The sequence below is a fragment of the Lipotes vexillifer genome, unplaced genomic scaffold (genome assembly GCF_000442215.2).
Source record: "Lipotes vexillifer unplaced genomic scaffold, Lipotes_vexillifer_v1.1 scaffold724, whole genome shotgun sequence".
Taxonomy (NCBI): domain Eukaryota; kingdom Metazoa; phylum Chordata; class Mammalia; order Artiodactyla; family Lipotidae; genus Lipotes; species Lipotes vexillifer.
This window is the reverse complement of record NW_006788746.1, coordinates 67,764-94,792: the sequence shown is the minus strand read 5'-3', so window position 1 is coordinate 94,792 and position 27,029 is coordinate 67,764. Positions and strand designations below refer to the sequence as shown.

General features: G+C 37.1%; 1 protein-coding gene across 1 annotated transcript in view; it reads right to left on the bottom strand.

Moving 5' to 3' along the window:
• The window catches only part of FNIP1 (folliculin interacting protein 1), a 78,739-nt gene that overhangs the window by 3,547 nt on the left and 48,163 nt on the right, over positions 1 to 27,029 (bottom strand). The window contains exons 11-16 of the mRNA XM_007461752.1: positions 22,555 to 22,701; positions 21,510 to 21,679; positions 17,271 to 18,687; positions 16,291 to 16,459; positions 11,298 to 11,495; positions 330 to 445 (exon numbers count right to left, since the gene is read on the bottom strand). Coding sequence (XP_007461814.1) covers positions 330 to 445; positions 11,298 to 11,495; positions 16,291 to 16,459; positions 17,271 to 18,687; positions 21,510 to 21,679; positions 22,555 to 22,701 — 2,217 coding nt within the window. The remainder of the gene's footprint in view (positions 1 to 329; positions 446 to 11,297; positions 11,496 to 16,290; positions 16,460 to 17,270; positions 18,688 to 21,509; positions 21,680 to 22,554; positions 22,702 to 27,029) is intronic.

Here is a 27,029-nt window from a genome sequence, read left to right as displayed (position 1 = left end):
ACTGGTACTAGTCTGTGGCCTGTTAGGAACCAGGCCGCACAGCAGGAAGTGGCCGGTGGGTAAGTGAGCAAAGCTTCATCAGCCGCTCCCCATCATTCGCATTACTGCCTAAGCCATTCCCCACACCCCGTTGGTGGAAATGGAAACTGATCCCTGGTGCCAAAAAGGTTGGGGACCGCTGGTATAGAACAACCCAGCTGAGAACAGTATACAGCTTCTAACAAGACAAAAAACTTAAAAACAAAAAAGGCAATTCTGAGAAATATTCCTTGCCTAAATAAACACAGTGAAACGAGAAAGCAAAGCCGGAAAAGGAATCAGGAACATACCCTAAAACCACTCCCAGCTCCTTGACATGAACACGCATCTGCCCCCTCAGGTACTCAGACAGCATTTTGCTCTTGAAGTATAGCTCCTGTAACCGGTCTTCAAGATGCATTACACACTGCAGTTAGGAGGGAAACAAGAATCAAGTCAGAAAATGGACAACTCTTAAGTAATGCAAATTCCAAAGCATCATGTTTTGACAATTCTATTTAGTTATTCCAACATAAACTAAAATTTGGAGCACATTTTTATTTTTTGAATTTTATTTTCTTTATTTTTTATATAGCAGGTTCTTATTAGTTATCCATTTTAAACATGTTAGTGTATATACGTCAGTACCAGTCTCCCAATTCATCCCACCACCCCCACCACCCCGCCGCTGCATCAATGTACATTCCCACCAACAATGCCAGAGGGTTCCTCCTCTCCACACCCTCTCGAGCATTTGTTGTTTGCAGATTATCTGATGATGCCCACTCTAACTGGTGTGAGGTGATACCTCATTGTAGTTTTGATTTGCATTTCTCTAATAATTAGTGATGTTCAGCAGCTTTTCATGTGCTTCTTGGCCTTCTTTGGACAAATGTCTATTTAGGTCTTCTGCCTATTTATGGATTGGGTTGTTTGTTTTTTTAATGTTGAGCTGCATGAGCAGTTTATATATTTTGGAGATTAATCCTTTGTCCACTGATTCGTCTGCAAATATTTTCTCCCATTCTAAGGGTTGTCTTTTCATCATTTGTAGTTTCTTTTGCTGTGTTAAAGCTTTTAAGCTTAATTAAGTCCCATATGTTTACTTTTGTTTTCTTTCTTTCTTTCTTTTTTGCGGTGCATGGGCCTCTCACTGTTGTGGCCTCTCCCTCTGTGGAGCACAGGCTCCAGAGGCGCAGGCTCAGCAGCCATGGCTCACGGGCCCAGCTGTTCCATGGCATGTGGGATCCTTCCGGACCAGGGCACGAACCCGTGTCCCCTGAATCGGCAGGGAGACTCTCAACCACTGCACCACCAGGGAAGCCCTATTTTCATTTCTTACTCTAGGAGGTGGGTCAAAAAAGATCTTGCTGTGGTTTATGTCAAAGAGTGTTGTTCCTATGTTTTCCTCTAAGAGTTTTATAGTGTCTGGTCTTACATTTAGGTCTCAAATCCATTTTGACTTTATTTTTGTGTATGGTGCTAGGGAGTGTTCTAATTTCAGTCTTTTACATGTAGCTGTCCAGTTCTCCCAGCACCACTTACTGAAGAGACTGTCTTTTCTCCATTGTATATCCCTGCCTCCTTTGTCATAGATTAGTTGACCATAGGTGCATGGGTTCATCTCTGGACTTTCTATCCAGTTCCTGGGATCTATATTTCTATTTTTGTGCCAGTGCCATACTGTCTTGATTACTGTAGCTTTGTAGTATAGTCTGAAGTCTGGAAGCCTGATTCCTCCAGCTCCATTTTTTTCCCTCAAGACTGCTTCGGCTATTCGGGGTCTTTTGTGTCTCCACACAAATTTTAAGATTTTTTGCTTAGTTCTATAAAAAATGCCATTGGTAATTTGATAGGGATTGCACTGAATCTGTAGATTGCTTTGGGTAGTACAGTCATTTTCACAATATTGATTTTTCCAGTTCAAGAACATGGTATGTATTTCCATCTGTTTGTATCATCTTTAATTTCTCTCATCAGTGTCTTATACTTTTCTGCATACAAGTCTTTTGTCTCCCTAGGTAGGTTTATTCCTAGGTATTTTATTCTTTTTGTTGCAATGGTAAATGGTAGTGTTTCCTTAATTTCTCTTTCAGATTTTTCATCACTAGTGTATGGGAATGCCAGAGATTTCTGTGCACTAATTTTGTATCCTGCAACTTTACCAAATTCATTGATTAGCTCTAGTAGTTTTCTGGTCGCATCTTTAGGATTCTTTATGTATAGTATCATGTCATCTGCAGTGTCAGTTTTACTTCTTCTTTTCCAATTTGTATTCTTTTTATTTCTTTTTCTTCTCTGATTGCCATGGCTAGGACTTCCAAAACTATGTTGAAAAACAGTGGTGAGAGTGGACATCCTTCTCTTCTTACTGATCTTAGAGGAAATGCTTTGAGTTTTTCACCATTGAGAATGATGTTTGCTGTGGGTTTGTCGTACATGGCCTTTATTATGTTGAGGTAGGTTCCCTCTATGCTCACTTTCTGGAGAGTTTTTGTCATAAATGGGTGTTGAATTTTGTCAAAAGCTTTTTCTGTATCTATTGAGATGATCATATGGTTTGACCATATTCTTCAATTTGTTAATATGGTGTATCACACTGATTATTTGCATATATTGGAGAATCATTACATTCCTGGGATAAATCCCACTTCCTCATGGTATATGATCCTTTTAATATACTGTTGGATTCTGCTTGCTAGTATTTTGTTGAGGATTTTTGCATCTATATTCATCAGTGATATTGGTCTGTAATTTTTTTTGTAGTATCTTTGTCTGGTTTTGGTGTCCTCATAGAATGAGTGTGGGAGTGTTCCTTCCTCCACAATTTTTTGGAAGAGTGAGAAAGACGGGTGTTAGCTCTTCTCCAAATGTTTGATAGAATTCACCTGTGAAGCCATCTGGTTAATGGACTTTTGTTTCTTAGAAGATTTTTAATCACAGTTTCAATTTCATTACTTGTGATTGGTCTGTTCATATTTTCTATTTCTTCCTGGTTCAGTCTTGGTAAGTTACACCTTTCTAAGAATTTGTCCATTTCTTCCAGGTTGTCCATTGTATTGGCAGAGAGTTGCTTGTAGTAGTCTTAGGATGCTTTGTATTTCTGCGGTGTCTGCTGGAACTTCTTTTTCATTTCTAATTTTATTGATTTGAGCCCTCTCCTTTTTCTTGATGAGTCTGGCTAATGGTTTATCAATTTTGTTTATCTTCTCAAACAACCAGCTTTTAGTTTTATTGATCTTTGCTACTGTTTTCTTTGTTTCTATTTCACTTATTTCTGCTCTGATCTTTATCATTTCTTTCCTTCTACTAACTTTGGGTTTTGCTTGTTCTTCTTTCTCTACTTCTTTTAGGTGTAAGGTTAGATTGTTTATTTGAGATTTTTCTTGTTTCTTGAGGTAGGCTTGTATAGCTATAAACTTCCATCTTATAACTGCTTTTGCTGCATTCCATAGGTTTTAGATCGTCGTGTTTTCATTGTCATTTGTCTCTAGGTATTTTTTGATTTCCTCTTTGATTTCTTCAGTGATCTCTTGGTTATTTAGTAACGTATTGTTTGGCCTTCAAGTGTTTGTGTTTTTTATGTTTTTTTCCCTGTAACTGATTTCTAATCTCATAGCACTGTGGTCAGAAAAGATGCTTGACATGATTTCAATTTTCTTAAATTTACTGAGGCTTGATTTGTGACCCAAGATGCGATCTATCCTGGAGAATGTTCCGTGTGCACTTGAGAAGAAAGTGTATTCTGTTGTTTCTGTATGGAATGTCCTATAAATACCAATTAAATCTATCTGGTCTATTGTTTCATTTAAAGCTTGTGTTGTCTTATTAATTTTGTTTGGCTGATCTGTCCATTGGTGTAAGTGAGGTGTTAAAGTCCCCCATTATTACTGTGTTACTGTCAATTTCCACTTTTATAGTTGTTAGCAGTTGCCTTATGTATTGAGGTGCTTCTATGTTGGGTGCATATATATTCATAATTGTTATATCTTCTTCCTAGATTGATCCCTTGATCATTATCCTCCTTGTCTCTTGTAACATTCTTTAAATTCTATTTCATCTGAGTATTGCTACTCAAGCTTTCTTTTGATTTCCATTTGCATGGAATATCTTTTTCCATCCCCTCATTTTCAGGCTGTATGTGTCCTAGGTCTGAAGTGGGTCCCTTGTAGACAGCATACACATGGGTCTTGCTTTTGTATCCATTCAGCGAGCCTGTGTCTTTTAGTTGGAGCATTTAATACATTCACGTTTAAGGTAATTATTGATATGTATGTTCCTACTACCATTTTCTTAATTGTTTTGGGTTTGTTTTTGTAGGTCCTTTTCTTCTCTTGTGTTTCCCACTTACAGAAGTTCCTTTAGCATTTGTTGTAGAGCTGGTTTGGTGGTGCTGAATTCTCTTAGCTTTTGCTTGTCTGTAAAGCTTTTGATTTCTCCATCGAATCTGAATGAGATTATTGCTGAGTAGAGTAATCTTGGTTGTACGTTCTTCCTTTCATCACTTTAAACATGTCATGCCACTCCCTTCTGGCTTGTAGAGTTTCTGCTGAGAAATCAGCTCTGAACCTTATGGGAGATCCCTTGTATGTTATTTGTCGTTTTTCCCTTGCTGCTTTCAATAATTTTTCTTAGTCTTTAATTTTTCCCAATTTCATTACTATGTGTCTCGGCGTGTTTCTCCTTGGGTTTATGTTGTGTGGAACTCTCTGAGCTTCCTGGACTTGGGTGGCTATTTCCTTTACCATGTTAGGGAAGTTTTCGACTATAATCGCTTCAAATATTTTCTCGGGTCCTTTCTCTCTCTCTTCTCCTTCTGGGACCCCTATAATGTGGATGCTGTTGTGTCTAATGTTGTCCCAGAGGTCTCTTAGGCTGTCTTTATTGCTTTTCATTCTTTTTTCTTTATTCTGTTCTGCAGCAGTAAATTCCACCATTCTGTCTTCCAGGTCAGTTATCAGTGCTTCTGCCTCAGTTATTCTGCTATTAATTCCTTGTAGTGTACTTTTCATTTCAGTTATTGTATTGTTCATTTCTGTTTGTTTGTTTTTTAATTCTTCTAGGTCTTTGTTAAACATTTCTTGCATCTTCTAGATCTTTGCCTCCATTCTTTTTCCGAGGTCCTGGATCATCTTCACTATCATTATTCTGAACTCTTTTTCCGGGAGGTGGTCTATCTCCACTTCATTTAGTTGTTTTTCTGGGGTTTTATCTTGTTCCTTCATCTGGTACATTGCCCTCTGACTTTTCACCTTGTCTATCTTTCTGTGAATGTGGTTTTTGCTCCACAGGCTGCAGGATTGTACTTCTTGCTTCTGCTGTCTGCCCTCTGGAGCACATTTTTAAAGCGTGTAATCTTAGCTAAAGGAGTGTAAACCTTCTCTAGCTCATATCAAAGATTTAGAGTCTACAGTTATTTTTGTACCGTGGTAAATTACACATAATATAAAATTTACCATTTTACATATAAAAGTTACCATTTTAAATACTTAAGTGTTCGACTAAGAGGCATTATGTACATTCAAAATGTTGTGCAAGTATCACCACTACCCATATCCAGAACGTTAAAAAATACGTTTTTATTCCAAACTTGATAAATAAAACACTCAAATTAATACATTACAAATGTATTTAAATTAGAAAGGCTGCATTCTCCTGTGAAGAGCAAAAGAAAAAAACTTTGCAACAGCTCACAGAGAGTGCTCTATAAGCCTTACTAGAAATGTTTCTAAGCTGGAATATGAAAAACTAAAACATATACATTTTTTTTATTGTCAATTAACTTGCTCAATTCACTAATAGGTGATTTTTCATGTGAATGGATGATTTATATGTATGAGGAAAAAGGCATGAGGTGCAGGTGCTAAAACACTAAATTCTTGCAGAGTATTTCTTCCCAATGGAAACCAGCTGCTGTTAAAGCTTCTAAGAAAAACACATTTTCTTTTTCTTCAGAAAAAACAATTGAATGTATTTCTTGGCATACATTGTTTTGTGGTACATATTTTGTGGTGTAATGCTCATGTAGGCTGAAAATAACTTAAGTGAAAAAAAAATCTATAAAATGTTTATAATAATATTCATCCATACACACACACACACACACACACACAATTTACCACACTACTCATTTTTAGGTATACAATTCAACGGTATTTAAGTACATTCGCAATGTTGTGCACCATCATCACTATCCACTTCCAGAACTTTTTTTCATTATCCCAAATAGAAACTCTGTACCCAGTATACAGTAACCCTTCATGCCCTCCTTCCCACCACCCTGGTAACCTCTATCTACTTTCTGTTTCTATGAATGTGCCTATTCTAGATACCTAATGTAAGTGGGACCACACAATATCTGTCCTTTTGTATTTTGCTTATTTCACTTACTGTAACGTTCCATCCATGTTGTATCATGTATCAGAATTTCATTCCTCTAGGTTGTCACAAAGCACTGGGCTGATCTCCCTGTGCTGTGCAGCAGCTTCCCACTAGCCATCCATTTTACATTTGGTAGTGTGTATATGTCAGTGCTACTCTCTCACTTCATCCCAGCTTCCCCTTCCCCCATGTCTCCATGCCCTCAAGTCCATTCTCTATGTCTGTGTCTTTATTCCTGCCCTGCCACTAGGTTCACTGGTACCGCTTTTTAAAACTCCATATATATGCATTAGCATACAGTATTTGTTTTTCTCTTTCTGACGGAATATGGGGATATATGTATACATATAGCTGATTCACTTTGTTGTACAACAGAAACAAACACAACATTGTAAAGCATTTACACTCCAATAAAGATGTGAAGAAAAATAAAATAAAATAAAACTAAGACCCGCCAGGGACAGACCTGGTAATATGCATATTTAAAAAACAAAAATTTTCATTTCTCTTTATGGCTGAAGTATTCCATTCTATGTATTACACGCCATTTGTTGATGGACACGAGTTGTTTCCAATTTTGTCTACTGCAAGTTAATATTGCTGTGAATATTACCATACAATTGTCCCAGTCCCTGCTTCCAGTTATTTTTATTATAAACTGAGAAGAAGACTTGCTGGACCACATGACAATGCAATGTTAAACTTTTTGAGGAACTGCCAAACTGTTTTCCACAGCAGCTGCACCATTTTAGATTCCCACCAGCAACGCACAAGGCTTCCAATTTCTCCACATCCAATACTTTTTATTTTCAGGCTTTGCTTGATCAAACCCATCCTTATCGGTGTGAAGTAGTATCTCACTGTGGTTTTGATTTGCATTTTCCTAATGACTAATGGATGTTGAACGTTCTCTCATGTGCTTATTGACTATTTGTATATCTTCTTTAGAGAAATGTCTACTCAAGTCCTCTGCCTATTTTTTGAGTTGTTTCTTTTTTTTTTAACATCTTTATTGGAGTATAATTACTTTACAATGGTGTGTTACTTTCTGCTTTATAACAAAGTGAATCAGCTATACATATACATATATCCCCATATCTCCTCCCTCTTGCATCTCCCTCTCACCCTCCCTATCCCACCCCTCTAGGTGGTCACAAAGCACCGAGCTGATCTCCTTGTGCTACACAGCTGCTTCCTACTAGCTATCTATTTTACATTAGGTAGTATATATAAGTCCATGCCACTCTCTGACTTCATCCCAGCTTACCCTTCCTCCTCCCCGTGTCCTCAAGTCCATTCTCTAGTAGGTCTGTGTCTTTACTCCTGTCCTGCCCCTAGGTTCTGCATAACCTATTTTTTTTTTTTTGGACTCCATACGTATGTGTTAGCATACAGTATTTGTTTTTCTCTTTCTGACTTACTTCACTCTGTATGACAGACTCTAGGTCCATCCACCTCACTACAAATAACTCAATTTCGTTTCTTTTTATGGCTGAGTAATATTCCATTGTATATATGGGCCCCATCTTCTTTATCCATTCAACTGTTGATGGATAGTTAGGATAGTTAGCAGCTTAGGTTGCTTCCATGTCCTGGCTATTGTAAATAGAGCTGCAATGAACACTGTGGTACATGACTCCTTTTGAATTATGGTTTTCTCAGGGTATATGCCCAGTAGTGGAATTGCTGGGTCATATGGTAGTTCTGTTTTTAGTTTTTTAAGGAACCTCCATACTGTTCTCCATAGTGGCTGCATCAATTTACATTCCCACCAACAGTACAAGAGGGTTCCCTTTTCTCCACACCCTCTCCAGCATTTATTGTTTGTAGATATTTTGATGATGGCCATTCTGACTGGTGTGAGGTGATACTTCATTGTAGTTTTGCTTTGCATTTCTCTAATGATTACTGATGTTGAGCATTCTTTCATGTGTTTTGGCAATCTGTGTATCTTCTTTGGAGAAATGTCTACTTAGGTCTTCTGCCCATTTTTGGATTGGGTTGTTTGTTTTTTGATATTGAGCTGCATGAGCTGCTTGTAAATTCTGGAGATTAATCCTTTGTCAGTTGCTTCATCTGCAAATATTTTCTCCCATTCTGAGGGTTGTCTTTTTGTCTTGTTGATTGTTTCCCTTGCTGTGCAAAAGCTTTTAGGTTTCATTAGATCCCATTTGTTTATTTTTGTTTTTATTTCCATTTCTCTAGGAGTTGGGTCAAAAAAGGATCTTGCTGTGATTTATGTCATAGAGTGTTCTGCTTATGTTTTTCTCTAAGAGTTTTATAGTGTCTGGCCTTACATTTTGAGTTTAATCCATTTGGAGTTTATTTTTGTGTATGGTGTTAGGGAGTGTTCTAATTTCATTCTTTTACATGTAGCTGTCCAGTTTTCCCAGCACCACTTATTGAAGAGACTGTCTTTTCTCCATTGTATATTCTTGCCTCCTTTATCAAAGATAAGGTGACCATATGTGTGTGGGTTTATCTCTGGGCTTTCTATCCTGTTCCATTGATCTATATTTCTGTTTTTGTGCCAGTACCATACTGTCTTGATTACTGTAGCTTTGTAGCATAGTCTGAAGTCAGGGAGCCTGATTCCTCCAGCTCCGTTTTTCTTTCTCAAGATTGCTTTGGCTATTCTTGAGTTGTTTCTTTGCTGTTGTTGAACTGTAGGAGTTATCTATGTATTCTGGTTATCAATCTCTTTTCAGATATATGATTAGCAAATATTTTCTCCTGTCAATTGTCTTCACTCTGTTGATAGCGTCCTTTGATACACAGAAGTTTTTAAGTTTGATGAAGTCCCAATTTATCTATTTTTCCCTTTATTGCCTGTGCATTTTTTTTTTTTTTTTTGCGGTACGCGGGCCTCTCACTGCTGTGGCCTCTCCCATTGTGGAGCACAGGCTCCGGACGCCCATATTGCCTGTGCTTTTGATGCCACTTCCAAGGAATCACTGCTAAATCCAATATCATGAAAATTATCCCCTATGTTTTCTTTAAAGAGTTTTATAGTTTTAGTACTTGAGCTTAGATTTAAGTTTAGATTTAAGCTTGAGGTCATTTTTGCATATGGCATAATAAAGTAAGCGTTCGACTTCATTCTTTTGCATGTATATATCCAGTTTTCTCAGCATGATTTGTTGAAAAGACTCGTTTCCCCTTTGAACAGTCTTGGCTTCCTTGTCAAAAACCAATCGACCAGGGCTTCCCTGGTGGCGCAGTGCTTGAGAGTCCGCCTGCCGATGCAGGAGACGCGGGTTCGTGCCCCGTTTCGGGAAGATCCCACATGCCGCGGAGTGGCTGGGCCCGTGAGCCATGGCCGCTGAGCCTGCGCGTCCGGAGCCTGTGCTCCGCAAATGGGAGAGGCCACAACAGTGAGAGGCCCGCATAACGCAAGGAAAAAAAAAAAAAAAAAAAAAAAAAAACCAATTGACCATATTATGTGAGGGTTTATTTTGGGGATACTATATTCTATTCGTCTTTATGTCTGTCCTTATGCTAGTATCACACTGTTTTGATTACTGTCATTTTGTAGTACGTTTTAAAATTAGGAGGTGTGAGTTCTCCAACTTCATCTCAGTACTATCATCTTAATAATACTAAGTCTTCCAAACCATGAATATGAGATGTCTTTCATTTATTTATGTCTTTAATTTCTTTCAGAGATGTTTTGTAGTTTTCAGTGTACAAGTCTTTTGCCTCCTTGGTTAAATTTATTCCTAAGTAATTTATTCTTTTAATGTTATTGTAAGTGCTTTCTTAATTTCCTCTTCAAGATTGTTCATTCCTAGCTTATGGGAATGCAACTATCTTTGCATGCTGATTTATCTTGCATCTTTGCTGAATTCATCTATTAGCTCTCTCAGGGTTTTTTTGGTGGAATCTTTAAGTTTTCTACATATAAGATCATATTTGCAAGCAGAGATAATTTCACTTCTTCCTTTCCAATTTGGATGCCTTTTGTTTCTTTTTCTTGCCTAACTGCTCTCGCTATGACTTTCCAATACTATGTTGAATAAAAGTGGTGAAGGTGAGCATCCATGTCTTGCCCCTGTTCTTAGGGGTAAAACTTTTAGTCTTCTACCACTGAGTATAATGTCAGCTGTGGGTTTGTCACATATGGCCTTTGTCATGTTGATCTACAAAGGTTTTTAACTATGCTACATTATAGTTCTCCTAACAAGAAAAGGAAAGAATCTTGAAAGTTGGAAATGATGTCTTCAGTAAGAGGTTACCAGCGTTATAAAGAGCGATCATCCAAAGTCCTAACACAAAAATGAGGATATAGAATTCACTGGCATTCTGCACAGAGCTTAGGGATGTTGCATTGCCATACCTCACATGATACTAAGTAAGGCACTAAATTCTGGCTGCTGAAATCACAGACTATATAGACACATACACATCCCTTTCTGTCTTTGTCAGCTTGGGCTACAACAACAAAGTACCACAGACTTAATGGCTTTAACAACAGAAAATTATTTTCTCCCAGTTCTGGAGACTGGAAGTCTGAGATCAGATCAGGGTGCCAGCATGGCTGAGTGTTAGTGAGAACTCTCTTCCTGGCTAGTAAACGGCTGCCTTCTTCCTGCGTCCTCACATGGTAGAGATAGCACAATCTCTCTCTTCCTCTTTTTATAAGGCCACTAATCCCATCATGAAGGCCCCAATCTAATGATCTAATCTAACCCTAATTAACTCCCAAAGGCCATCACACTGGGGAGTTATGGCTTCAACATATGGATTTTAGGGGAACACAAACATTCAGTCCATAACACCTTCTTTCAGGAAAACAATGATGAAGCTAACAGTAGTATTCAATGTAGACACATACATAACAATAGGGTTAAGTTAGCTATCACAGTGCTCACAGTAATTCAAGCCTTACAGATACTTACAAAATTTGGAGACAAGTTATGCTTATAAAGCTGAAGAGTGGAATGAAGCAGATTGGAAACAAGACTGGAAACCAACACTTCCTTTCCCAACTTATTATCTGTCATTCGTCTCTGGCTACTGGCCACTTGAACAGTCCATTTATCCATATCTGCTATAATACAGACAGCTTCTGCTATTGGTTCATCCAATACTGGATGCTGGGGAAAAAAAGAAGACATCATCTTATGATAAAGTTTTCAAAGATAATGTTAATGGGATGGGCAAGGAAGAGATACCAGACAAAAACAAAATAAAAGAATATGAAATTCTGAGAGCTACTGCCAAAGAAACCTTGACAGTGAAGAGTGAAATAGTAAAGTAACTTAATAACAAATACCCTGAGATATTTTACAGAAGTCATCATAGGTAGAGATTCATTACCAGAACTCTGTATTCTTTAATCCTGAACTTGAATTTCACCAGTATTTTGATCATTCATTCATTCAACAAATTTACTGAGTGCCAACTACGTGCCAGGCAACTGAAAGAAAATGTTTTTACCTTGAAAGAGCTAAATATTTTAAAAATCAGTAGAAAATAAATTCATAGGAAGAAGTCAATGATACGGTTCTGTGCTAACTACCCCATCCAGTCAGGCATTAATTTCCTTGAGCACCTCAGAGGCTATCCCTTGATTATCCCTTCCTGGCTACATATGCCAGGTTTTTTCTGTTTTACAGATGTATAACCAGAGTATGGATATAACAGTTAAAAAGGAGACAAATCAACAGGTACTAACATGTCTCTCCAGGATACATGGTTAAATGGAAAAAAAAAAGTCACTACACACACACACACACACACACACACACACACGCGCACACACACACACACAATTATACCCCAATTATGTTTTTAAAAATCAGGGGACTTCCCTAGTGGTCCAGTGGGTAAGACTCTGCACTCCCAATGCAGGGGACCTGGGTTTGATCCCTGGTCAGGGAACTAGATGTCGCACGCATGCTGCAACTAAGAGTCCGCATGCCACAACTAAGACCCACCACAGCCAAAATAAATAAATAAATATTTTTTTAAAAAAAATTCCCATCTATATCTAAATGCAAATGTATAGAAAAAAGAATGAAAATACTCAAATCAAACTATCATAAAGATCTTTGTGAAGAAGTATGGAATATTAAGAGTATGAAGAAGGATTTTTACTTTTTGCTTTGTATATATTGTTCAAATTTCTATCAGAAGCATTCACCTAAAGGATACTTTTATAATTAGAAAATTTAACACATAGTGAAAATAAATTTTTTAACTCACATATACAGATGAAAGGACCATAGGCATATGGCTGTGCCCTTGGTTTCCCACAGTTTACACACCAAGACCAAAAATGACAATTAAGTACACAGCACCACCATAAGAAAGAAATGCTCAATACTTTAATTTTTTTTGTATTTGGAAAGGTAAGGATTTCTTCACCACTGGACAAATGAATTAACAGCAATAAGACTGAAATATAAACTATAACCTTGAACCCAATGGCCTTTTTCCTTTATAACTTTTACTGTTACTAAAATTTCATAGCAAGAATGTAAGTTTATTCCTGGATAAACCCAAGTTTGGCACCCCCAAAGGATATCCCTTTGCCCAGTTAATAACCACTTTGAATAAAACTTTTTGCTCAATGCTAAGGAAACAAAGAGAAGGGAGCTCACAGTCTTATGAGAGAGATAAAAAGAAATACATGTGGCTATGAAAATACTTGCATAATAGACAAAATAGTAACCAAGTGCTATGGTACCAGAGGAGGGCAAGAGTGGGTTGTGTGACTGGTAGTTACACAGTGGAAGGGACATAGGGATATGACACTGAATAGGATGAATAGGATTCTTAGCGAAAAATGGGAGAGGAATATGGATAATTCTGTAAGAGGGAATATCATGAGAAGACTCGAAGATAGAAGTAGATGGATGTAACCAAATTTGTGAAAAATGATACTGAGAAGTGGGGAAGAAGAGAATGGCAAGTAAGAAGCGTGGAAAGATACATTGTGAAGACTTTCCATGGAACTCTAAACTTTATATTTGTTTTTATAAAATCGTACTTAAATATTTCTTATTCAACTCTTACCAAGGATATAACATTTTTCTACTCATCAACTTCATTACTGAAACATAATTTTGGAAATGGTATATACACCTAAAGATGTAAGATATATCTTACTTTTTTAAGAAACAATAGTGAATATATATGTAACATAACTACCTCTGTGGTTATAAAAGAAAAATAAGACAGGAGATATGATCAAATAATTAAAGTGGAAAACAAACTGTTAAAGGAAGATACTACTTTCAAAAGCAGTGGGCATCTTTAGGAGATGAGAATTATGATGGGTGTTCATCTACTATCCTCACAAGGAAATGTCTAAACCAATAATGGGGAAACTGCTATGAAATACACCTTTTATTTTAAAGTGTTAAAAACCACTTTAGAAATTAACTTTATAGCTCCTCAATCAAAAAGTCACGTGGCTAAGATTTTAAAAGCTATTTTTTTGGTAAGAAAAAGGAAAATGAGCCCACATCAGTAGTTTCCCAAGAAAGAAGGGTCTAAATCCCAAGTTTGAAATTAGAAATAATCCAAATCAAACTCACTTTAGGAGCTGTTAAAGAAAAAAGGGGGCAGTGCCAGTCATTCATTCTGAAATTGCTTGTTTTCACACAATGGATTATTATAAGCAATGTCCTAATTGGATAAAATTTCAATTGAACCAATTTCAGTCCTTTCACTTCATCATCAACTTCTGGAAAAAACAGCCTACACCCCATGGGAGCATATTCGCAACTGACATATTATAGTAGTCTCCTCCACAATACTAAGTTTGTATCCAGCCTCAAATACTTCCGAGTCACAAAAGAGGAAGTATATGAATGGGAATTCATATGTATCTAAAGTACATGAATGGGAATTCATATGAACCTAAATTCAGTGAATCTAAAGCTTAATATTTTTTAAACCTTTTTCTCTGAGTTCCATAACTTCTACAATACAAATGTATCCACAATCCTACCAGCCCTTTTTCTCTCCCAGGCATTTCCAGAATCTCAACACATAAACTCCCAAATCCTTAAGTATCTCCTCTCTAGCAGATACTCCTAGATCTCCACCACATTACAAAACCTGATTTTTTCAGTTGCCTTCTAGGCATTCAAACATGGCCTTGCAGAATGCACTTTTAAACTCAAAATGTACCAAATCAACTTCAGTGTACCTTCCTCAAAACTAGCCAGTTTTCTTCAGTTATCTTTTTTTTAAAAGAAGAGAGCGAACCCCAATGTTGTAAAGGGAACAGGTTTTAGGGACATTGCAAACTGCTGTTCAAACTAGTATTGTCTTTTGGAAAAGAAACTACAAAACATGCAACAAGAACATGAAAATACTTCTAATCTTAAAAACTGGCCAGTAACTTCATTTCTGGGAATCTAGCCTAAAGAAATCATCTTAAATTCATAAAACACAGCAAGAATATCAGTGTTATTTATAACAATAAAATGAAGAAAAGTTGTTTTAAAAGTTGAGCAACAGAGAATAGAGAACACAGAAATAAACCCATGTATATATGTTCAATTAATTTATGACAAAGGACCCAAGAATATACAATGGAGGAAGGACAGTTTCTTCAATAAATGGTGCTTAAAAAACTGAACAGGGACTTCCCTGGTGGCACAGTGGTTAAGAAGTCACCTGCCAATGCAGGGGACACGGGTTTGAGCCTTGGTCTGGGAAGATCCCACATGCTGTGGAGCGCCTAAGCCCTTGCACCACAACTACTGAGCCTGCATTCTAGAGCCTGGGAGCCACAACTACTGAGTCGGCGTGCTGCAGCTACTGAAGCCTGCGTGCCTAGAGCCCATGCTCCACAACAAGAGAAGCCACCACAATGAGGAGCCCGCACACCACAACGAAAAGTAGCCCCCGCTCGCCACAACTAGAGAAAGCCCACGCGCAGCAACCAAGGCCCAACACAGCCAAAAATAAATAAATTAATTAATTAAAAAAAAAACTGAACAGCCACATTGCAAAAGAATGAAACTGGACCACTATCTTACACCATACACAAAAGTCAACTCATATGCTATATGAGTACTATATACCATGACCAAGTGGGTTTTTTCCCACCTAGGAATACAAAGATTGGATTAACATCTAAAAATCCATCAATGTAATCTATCACATTAACAGTTTAAAGAAAAACAACCCATATGATCATTTCAATAGACACAGAAAAAGTATTTGACAAAACCCCACACTCATTCATGATTTAAGGGCGTGGGGGACAGAAAACTCAAAACACTAGAAATAGAAGGGAACTTTATCCACCCGATAAAGAGCATCTTATAAGAATCTAACAGCTAACATCATGCTTAATAATTAAAGGCTCAATGTTTTCCCCCTAAGAAAAGGAACAAGACAAGGATGTCCACTATCAGCACTTCAATGCAATGCTGTACTGAAAGTTCTAGCCTGTACGATCAGCCAAGAAAAAGAAAAAGAGGCACCCAGACTGGAAAGGAAGATAACATGAGCCTGTATGTAGAAAATCTTAAAGAATCCACACAAAAAACTATGAGAACTAATAAAAGAGTTCATCAAAGTGGCAGGATACAACAGCAATATACAAAAATCAATTGTACTATATACCAGCAATGAAAATTAATTCCATTCACATTTAAGCATTTGCAATATTTTGAAATTATAAATAACCTAGTGATGAACATCTACGAATACATACAGTATTTTCTGATTTCCAATTTGATAGATTCCTGGAACTCTCTACTTGCTTTCACAATGACAGGTACAAACATGCAGGTTATTGCATATAAAGTGATGGATTTAGAGAACAACAATTGTATTACACACTGAAGTGTTACCAAAAATAAGGCAATTTTGGGTTCTACTGGTTCGTCCTAAATAAATTTAAGAGCAGTGAAGGTCACTTACCTGCACAGCATGAGACAAATCTGACACTAAACACTGACGAAGCCTCTCATCATTTCCAATTCCTTGAAGAACAAAGTCAGGCACATAAGAAGAGCAGTAGCCACCCAGCAAGGACCTCCCAAAGTTGGCAATATTGGGCTGAACAGCACTCACTTCAATTAACTTTGACCTGCAAGAAAAGTTCCAAAAGAAGGCATACCTAATCAGTAATAAATATATTTTACCAACACACACACAAAAAATTGGACTCTACTAGTCCACATTTCCAGTACCATCATTCTTTATAAAATATACTAATAGTAAAATCATCCTTAAATAAAAACTGGCTTAAGGGCTCAATGAGACCACAAAATACTCCTTCCTATCCAAAAAGGGTCTGTAATGGACAACTCTGTAATGAGGTGAACATAAATCTTTCATAACAGACTTTAGGAATGCTGTCCCTTGTGTATGTAACACATTCTTAATACAATCAAATTACGGAAACCATCATCCAAAACCAAGTATAAATAACTCACAAACCCAAAGCTTGGTATATAACATTTCTCATGTATGAATCTTTTCCTTGTATTCTTGACCAAGAGTATCCATTCTATACTTTCCTCTTATTTCCAAACTTATTTCTAACAGCTATTTCCTACCTTCTCTCAGTGATTACCTCTCCCTAGTTGTCAGGCTCAGCACAGGTCCTTTCTGGGCAGCATAACTCACTGCTAAATGAAAACTCCTAGGCAGTAAGCAATCTCCCACACACCAACACAACTTTTCTCTAATGCCTTCACAAAGCTTTTCTGGGGCATCTGTGGGGCTTAGCCTTTAATCCTTCTTCTAAGTAGGAGCATGTGATAATAAAAGAGTATTTGTCCAGAACAATGGTCTCTTCTTTTATATTAGCTACTACCAACTTTCAGAGATGAGCTAAACAAAAGAACGGTACATATTTTTATAGGTTCTATAAAAGGCTAAAACTTCGTACTTACCCAGGAAAAGGTATCTCATCTTCTTCTGCCCAATCTTCTTGCTCTCCTCCGTAATAACTGCTTACTTGTCTAGTCACATCATGACCTGTATCTTCACTTTCACTATCCCCAAGGGCACTATCTGAACTTTCATTTCTTGGAATGTCCCATTCAGCTCCCACAGCAACTTTTTTCTCTGAACTCTCTTTATCCCCATGGGGGACAAGAATGGAGAGTTTATCTCTTTGGTCTTGCTGAGGAAAGTAGGTTTTACATGAATCTTGGTGAATTGTTCCTACACATTTGCAAAATTCATTGTTCTGTTTGCTATTTTTTGTATAAAATCTTTTTGAAAACTCTAACATACAGCAGTGTTCTTTACTGTCTGTACTTGTTTTAACTGGAATATCATCAATAGTCCTGGTTTCAATTGAATCATCATTAAAATATTCATCAAATAAGCTCATGCTTTCGGGGTCTGAATGATTCCAGCAGGGAAGTTCACAGGGCTCTCCGGATACCATGTTCAGTATATCAGGCTCTCCAGATTTAGCTGTTTGTGCAGTTTCTTGATGCTGATCAACAGCCCCTCTTTCCTCCTTCGGTGATTTGGTGTGATGCCTGGTAATCTGATCCACTACTGCCTGACTCCGGAGTTCAGTATCTGAGTCGGGTGACATAGAATCCCCAATCAAGAAAGTAACCTTTGTCTGGGTTGCCTCACAAGAAAATGCAGCTGTCACAAGTTTATCTGGAGGTTTTTTTTCCACAACCATTCCTGTGGATCTGAACACTTTACCTGTGTGATTACCTGAATCTAGCAATTCCTCACTCTGCCATGATTCCTCTGCAGGCTCTAAGCTTGACTTTGACAATGCACATCTGTCCACTGGAGCAGATCCTGTGCAAACAACTGTTTCTAACTTGGTGTCAAGGCAAGTTCTTAATTTATCTCTGCACTGTTTAACATCAACGGCATTTTCTTCTTGGCAGTCAGAAGAAGGAGAAATCATTCGGCACTCGTTTGAATTTCCTAGCAGCTCCTTAGAGCTGTTTTGAATATCTTCTCTCTCTTGTCGCAAAACATTCTCTATATTTTGCCCAAGGAGTGGACGACTGCAATATTTACAGTTACAATTAGGAGTCCTTGTTTCTTCTGACTCTTTAAAGAGCAAACTGTTTTTGTTTCTATGCATTGTAATAAGCACATACTCAGATTCTTCGATTTCACCTTTCTCTAAAGTGGTTGTAATTACTGTGCCTGGCATAACAATGGCTTCATCGTCTCCATTTTCTAAAAGATGGGTTTCTTGAAGTTCAGAGCATCTTATGAAGTAAGTAAGAAAATAAAGCAGCCTCTGGACCATGTCTTGTCGTTTACCAACTACCACAGTCCTTGCTAACCGTACAGGAGAGCCAATAGCGCCATACAAGTCTCCTGAAATGGAAAAATCAGTTAATGGACACATCCTCTACTCATACTAAGCAGGCTATTTTCAATTATCAGAAACCCACTATTATTTTATGAGGGGTAGTTCAGATTTTACTCTTGGTTCCTTAATAGGTTAGTGATTATTCAAGACTAGGATGAGATGAATGGTCTTAACCAAAGAGAAAGGTGAATGGATGGGCTTTCTACCTTCCTCCTTAAGCAGCTGCTAATAAGGTGCTGAAACCACAGCAGTCAGTCAGTTGTGAAAGTCACCAAGAACATGCTCTGTGCCAGTCCCCTTGCAGAGCACTTTATATGGGTGGAGAAGCACTGACTGAAGTATTATGTGCAAAAGCACATCTGCTGGGGACCAAGGAGAGGAAAGTAGTAGTAGTGAAATGGAACAGCTGAAGTAGTCACATCACACACTTAACCTTCCTTGATTTAAATCATATTCCTGAACTTCACCACCTGCTGCTGCCCTACCAAAGACCTCACATTAGCTCCCGTGTTTTTACAAGCCCATTTTCCTTTCCATTCCATTCCCTAGAGGGTTGGGTACTCAGGATAGACCCAAAAGGGCAACACATTTAGCCCTGTGATTCATTTTCACTTCTGTTATCCATATTACACATGAACAGCCACTACATTTAAAAAAGGAGGAGGGGGATTTAATTCAAGTTTTGCAAGTTGTCAGTATACACATTTAAATAATCTCTATTTTTACTTTATAAGAACCCCATACTTTTTAAAGGAACAAACATAAATAGGTCTCAAATAATATACTACAGACTGTACTATGATAAATTTTCTCCTCTGGCTAAGAAACTGGTTCTAGTACCATCATGCCACTGTTCAAAACTACTCCCAAGGTTTCCACTAACAACCAAATAAATTGAAACTGCCTTGGTATGGTAAATGAGTCTTTCATGACTGGTTCCACTTTACTTTTCCAGGTTTATCTTCTGATAGTTTCCCTATTTTACCTTTATTCACCCAAAGTCCCACTTAAACTGGACCCCTGAATGTGCTCAGCACTTTTAACACCTAGACCCCTTTACTCATGCTATGTATTTTCCCTTCCCTCTGTATCTCTGCCAGTCCAAAGTTTCCCACCCAAGCATCCTCCCTTGGACAAAAGTAAGCTTCCCTAATTGAACTCCCACTAAACTTTTCATTTCTTATAGTTCCTATTTGAATTATAATTATTGTCCACATATACTTTACCTACAGTATAAGACTGTCACTTCTTAAAGGCAAGGACTAGATATCATTCATCTTTATACCCTCCAGGGTTCTTTGCACAGAGCCTTAGATATATTGTGCATTCAATAAATGACTGTAGAATTGAAAACAGACTTGAAATGTTCAAATTAAAAAAAAAAAACTACTGAATTACTTGGTTTGAAAAAAGGTAAATTAATATTCATACAATGAAATACTACTTAGCATTAAAAAGGAATGAACTATTAATACATACAACATAGGTCAATCTCAAAATAATTATGTTGAATGAAAGAACTCAGACCAAACAAAAGCACTTAGTGTATGATTCCATCTATATAAAGGTCTAGAAAATACAAACTAATCTACAGTGACAGAAAGCAGACCAGTGGCTACCTGAGTATAAGAACAGTGAACAGGCAGAGTAGGGAGGAATAGGAGGGAGGGATTACAAAGGGCATGAGGAAACTTTTGTAGTGATGAATATGTTCACCATCTTGATTTTGGTGATGGTTTCAGAGGCATATACATTTTGGCATATATATCAAAATATATACGGAAAGGAAAAGGAGGGAGGAAAGGGAGGGAGGGAGAGAAGAAATAGAGTAGGAATGAGAGAGGGACATTGGTTGGTTATATGAATTAATAAGCCACATTACAATCTGCCTGGTAAGCTCACTCACCGTAACAACCTAAGGGAAGTTTAAGTTTCTACCAGGTCACCAAAACATTCTCACCATACTCCTCCCCCCATCACCAAATAGCAATAGACTAAGAGTAGGAGTAACAGCAACTACATTTACCAGCCACTGTCCTAAGCACTGTTCTCACAGTATCTCATTTACTTTTCACATTATGAAGTATTTACTATTTATTTTATTTTATTTTTCGGCCACACTGCCCGGCTTGTGGGATCTCAGTTCCCCAACCAGGGACTGAACCCGGGCCAAGGCAGTGAAAGCACCCAATACTAACCACTAAACCACCAGGGAACTCCCTGTACTATTTACTATTATCCCCACTTTATAAATAGGGAAACTGTGATTCAAACATGGTCTGCCTGACTCCACAGCCTATGCTTAAATTTAAGCACCATGCTACACTGACTTCCTAATGACTGTCAACTCATCAACTAACCCCTCTCTCCTGTTACCCATTTATTTCGTGGGGTACCAAGCACTAAGAGAAAGATTTTCAAAAATTACTCAACAAACAAAGGTGGAACAATGGAAACCTCAATGACTGTTTCTCAGTTAAACAGATTTATTCTAGCGATCATAGGTGACTTTGTTGATTCATTCTTTCTAGGCAAAATACCTAACACAAAACACCCTGAAGACCCTGAAGTTACTAATAAACCAGCCATCATCCTGCTCCTTTTGTTCCAGCTGCAGGTCGCTATAAGGAATGATAGTAAACATAAGATGGGGATAACACAATTTAGCAGTTATGAAATGACAAGTAAGGAAGAAATGCTTTAGAAAGGAAGGGGGAAAAGAAAGCACTTAATTTTTCTCTATTTATTTTTGCCATAAAGTAACTCCAGACAGTTACACAAAAGTCTAAGTATAATGCATAAATGTAAGGGTTTTCAGAATACATACCCAGTTGTGCCCAAAGTGGGTTATACGGATGAGTCTTTGCCAACATGTCCACACTCTGAGAGGAATGTTTTTCTAAAAATATTTTTATAGGTGGCTGTCCATTTGGCATGACTGTTGGAACCCAGGCAAGATGATTGGTCAGAACTGCAGTAATGAGTGCTGGCAAGAATCTGAAAACAAAATTCATCCTATCAGATTCTAATCTGCTTTCATAAAACCTCAAGCAAAATTCAGTGACAGAATAAAGCAGAGAGGGTACATGGCCAAACATCATAAAAAACGAGAGGATAGAAGGAAGGATAGGTATATCACCAGGATGAAAACAAAAGTTAATAAATTTTTTTGGTTGGGTAGGATTTAAAAGAAAAATCCTTAAAATAAAGACAGCATTCACAAGGAGCTATTTCTACTCATAATTAAAAAACAAAAATGCCATTTTACTTGAGAAACTATGGATTCTTTTCAGTGTTTAAAGTATACATATATTAATGAATCAACCAGGAAGTCTATACATATCCAAATTACTGAAAAGGAAAATGAAGGAACGTATTAAGAAAACTTTGTTTACCATCAAAGAGAATAAAAACACCCAAATTACTCATCTAGAGTCTAAGAATTTGATGATTAAAAGAAAACAATATGATAAAGTACCACACTAAAAATGTATTATTGGAATCCTGGCACTTCCCTATATATTTTTAAACTTCTTTTCTATAGAATGTAACCGCATTAATGGATACAATTCACGAAAAATGGGAAGCCTCAGAGAGTTCTGTAAGATGTCAGGAATTTTAATTTAACACAATTAAAGACATTTTTACTGTTTCTCATTCATAAGGTTCTTTGGTCTTCTTCCATACCCTGTCTTGTAATTATCTTAGTTATCTTTTATAATTCTGTCTCGCTCATTAATAATACAAAATAATTCCAAAGATAATGATTAATTCTTTCACCTTTGTACTTGAACTTGATCACAATCTAGATATCTAGTTATAGTAAACAATAGCTAAGGTAGTAAAGGGAAGGAAGTGAAGGCGGGCCATACTGATTTTTGGAAGCATTTTCCATTAGAAAAGTGAACTCCTTCATGAAACGATGGCAAAGCTGGTTCTTTTCTGGAGTCCCCGACATCATTGTAAGCCAGACAGGCTCTCCAATTCGTGGCATTGTGTAAAGATTACAAATTGTTGTTCTAAAAAGAGGAAAACACATTATAAAATTCATAGTTCCCAGAATTACATACTCTTAATAATAATGTTGCCGGCTGGGGTCTTACATCTAGATTATTAAAGCTTTTGAGAAAGACAATGAATCAAGTCTTTCCTTCTTTGTCATCAGCAAAGTACCAAGGGAAAGGTTTTATACATGACCTCAAAATGTGTTGGTTCTGGCACTGGCTCTGCCCTCAAAGGCTGTGTGACTTTGAGTAAATTATTTCCCTACTTTAAGCATCAGTTTCCCTTACCTATGAAAGGAAAGGACTAGGTAATTTCTAGAACCTTTCCAGTTCTACGTTTCCAAGGTTATAAGCTATACCTAAATATATTGCAAATAATCAACAACATAGAAAACAAAAATATTAAGCGGGGTAATAGCTTATGGATAATATCCACTCACAACAACAGTTTATCAGCATCATTTAATTGCCTATGCTGAGACTCCTTAGTAAAGTTCTGAAGAATGACGAGGACACTATATATGCATGCTATATGACTCTCAATTTTCTGAAGTTTTCCCTTGAATCAACACAAAAGAGGATTACTGCAGTTATCACAGTGCTTTTCTGGCTGTCTCCTGCATTTACTTAGATAATAGCTAGTCTTGTGACTTGCACTCTTTACTAACGGCTTTAAAGGATACCTTTAAGATGTCAATTCTTTTCCTTTTACATTGATATCTGTTCAGCAGAGTCCTATACACTCATCACACGAAGCAACTCCTGCAAAGTTGGGGCTTAAGAACCTAGTCGATCTCTTAAAAGCTACAGAATGGTGTCCTACTTTCTACTCTCTAGAATAGTGCTGTCTAACAGAACTTTTAGCAATGATAGGAATGTTCTATATCTGTGCTGTCCAACATGGTAGCCACTAGCCATATGTGATTACTGAATACCTGAAATGTGGCCAGTGTGACTGGGGAATTGGATTTAAAATTTTATTTAGTTGTAATTTAATTAATTTAAATAACCACATGTGGCTAATGGCTACTGTATTAGAGAGTACAGCTCTAGAAAGTTCTCTGAGATCTCCACAAAGCTCTGATACCTACCTCAGTATAATTTTGTAATATCCAGAATTCAAAAAAGGAAAAGAATTCTGTTGCTTGTACAAGTTTTATTAAATCTCAACCCAATATGAACATGATACATTACCATAAATAAAAGTGACAAATACGGGTCACATTAATGAATTTTTAGTAGGGCATAAAATGACTGCTGAGAACTTAAAAATAAATGAATGGAAAAAAATTACAGGTATCTTACAGAGATAAATATGACGAATATAAACTAGCGATATTGAAAATACTTATTTTTTAAAGACTATTAAAGATGTCCAAATAGGATGGAAAACTGAGCACAAATGTGTATCCCCTTTCAGTTCTAATGCCCCAAATGAACATTACTTAATGATTTAAAAACAAATGAATCACTACAACAAATAGAACTGAAGAGGAACTTTAGTGAAAATTAAAATTACAGATTTAATACAATTCTAGAAGACAAAACACAGAGAAGAATGTTAACTGAAGTACTAGGGCAGAGGAAGATAATGGGTTATGGCGCTCATGGCGGTGGGGGGATGTACAAAGAGGAGCTAATTTACCCTACTGAAGCAAGAGTCTAAGGACTCAAAAGTGCCTGCTAAAAAGGAGGGCAGCAGCTATATAGGACTATAGACTAAGAGACTAATTCAAGGGCCATAAATGGTTGGTGACCCCCTACCCTCCACCCCATTTTCCCACAGAATAACTAAAGATAGGAGAGCAGATGTAGCAACTGACCATCCCAGAGAAATGACATGCCCAAACCTTCCCTGATATTTGAATCTTTCACAGTACACAAACAGATATACAGTAAATCTTGTGATATTAAAATTCCATGGCAGAGGCAGCAATTATGGGGAAAAATGTTTAAATATGCTCCTTCAGGCAGTGAAAATGAAAAAAAGTTGAGCAACACTGCTCTAAAGTGAGGTTCTCCAATCTGCACTCCCAACCTGTACTTTGGTGCCTCACTCTCACTCTTAATGGGCAACCAAAATATTGATATATAGAGAAAGCCTCCAAGGAAAGAGGGACACAAACAGAAAGACAGAAACACACACACACAAAATGACTCCAGAGGAAATAGAAAATAATAAAGTCAGAAAAAGAGAAGAAAAACATGAAAGAAAAGAGACATAGAAGATCAATCCAGGGGTGTCAGTTTCTAACAAAATACACTGAAGAGAAAATAGAGGAAAATAAATTATCAGAGAATACAGATAATTTACCAAAGTTGAAAGACAAGATAGCGCTAAAATTATACTGAAAGGCTAAAAGGACCAAGGATCAGGTATGAATTTACAGCAGGAGATAAATATGCTCTACAATTGATAAATCAAGAAATAGCTACACTAGGTATACTATTTAATAATACGGAGGTAAACAACAAAAGGAATATTTAAGAGTTAAAAGAGAATGTTCTTCAGCAGTAAGAATGGGGATGGGAGAGGTAGGAATGGGCTCATTTATTTTTCATTATTAGAACGTCAGTATATATTTTTTTGCTTCTTAACCATGTGAATGTACTTTTGAATAAAATAAACTTTTTGATTAAATGAATGAACAAGCTGATCAATTCATTTTCCATGAGTTTCTTCAGCATAATATTGTCTACTACAAGTCTACGTGTCATGGGCCAGTTATATCACTAACATTAGTATAGTGGGTCACTGAGGACATTAGCTTTATAGTGTTTTGCTGTTTAAAAATATGTACCATGGGGCTTGCCTGGTGGCACAGTGGTTGAGAGTCCGCCTGCCGATGCAGGGGACACAGGTTCATGCCCCGGTCCAGGAGGATCCCACATGCCGCGGAGCAGCTGGGCCCGTGGGCCGTGGCCACTGGGCCTGCACATCCAGAGCCTGTGCTCCGCAGCGGGAGAGGCCACAGCAGTGAGGGGCCCGCATACCGCAAAAAAAAAAAAAAAATGTACCATGACCTTGGAGTGTATCAAGTGCAAAGAAGGCAAAAAAATTAATTACGCAATAGTGCTTCTCACTATATACAACTCTGTGCTGTCATTAACAATGTAGAAATAATGATGCTTGCTCTCTTCCCCCTTTAATGGTTATTCCCTACCCATGAATGGTAAGAAGGGCAAGTATTTTCAGTCATCTGACCCTTTATTTTTCTTGGTCTGTCCCTACAGAATGGAAGACTCCTTCAGTTGGTAGGAAACTGTTGACATGATTTAGTTTTCACTGATATGCATGAAGTCTAAGTAAAAATCCAAGTACTTCATCTCTGCCAGGCAGCAATGCTAACTAAACATACTTCTTACTTCTCTAGGTTTCAGGACTTGCATCTACATGTCCTTCCTCTTCTCAACTACCCGAAATTCATTAATCATCTGGTTTCAAATAATCACATAGTTTAAAACTTACCTAACTGCTAGATATAAATAAAACACTTAATTTAAAAATTAAGTATGACAGCTTCTCATTATTTGCAGTAATGTTCTATAAAGTCAACAGAAACACTGAATTAGTGAACTGTGAATCACTGTTCCTGAGAGAAATACAGAGTTAGGTTCCTGTGAGTCTCTGGTCACAACATTTTTGTCAATCCATCAATACATAATCTTGTTTTATGTGAATTTTTGTTTAAAGACCCTTTATTTAATATTCTGTTAATTTGTTAATAATGAATTCACATCCAACAGCATTATGACTCATGCCTTAACAAAGCTCACCTAACACGTATTTTTCTCTGTAAGGCACATCACAACCTTCTTGCACTTAGAAACATTAGACAGAATTTCAACACTATGCTTGTGCACAATTTTTTTTTAATTGAAGTATACTTGATTTACAATGTTGTGTTAGTTTCTAGTATACAGCAAAGTGGTTCCATTTTATATATATATATATTCTTTTCCATTCTGGCACACAATATTGAATAGTTTCCTGGGATATAACAGTAGGACCTTGTTGTTTACCTATTTTTTATATAGTAGTGTGTATCTACTAATCCCAAACTCCGAATTTTATCCCTCCCCTCCCCCTTTCCCCTTTGGTAACCATAAGTTTGTTTTCTATGTCTGTGTGTTTCTGTTTTGTAAATAAATTCATTTGTGTCATATTTCAGACTCCACATATAAGTGATTATCGCATGGTATTTGTCTTTCTCTTTCTGACTTACTTCACTCAGTATGATAATCTATATTGCATCCATGTTGCTGCAAATGACATTATTTCATTCTTTTTTATGGCTGAGTAGTATTCCATTGTATATATATATATATATATATATATATAT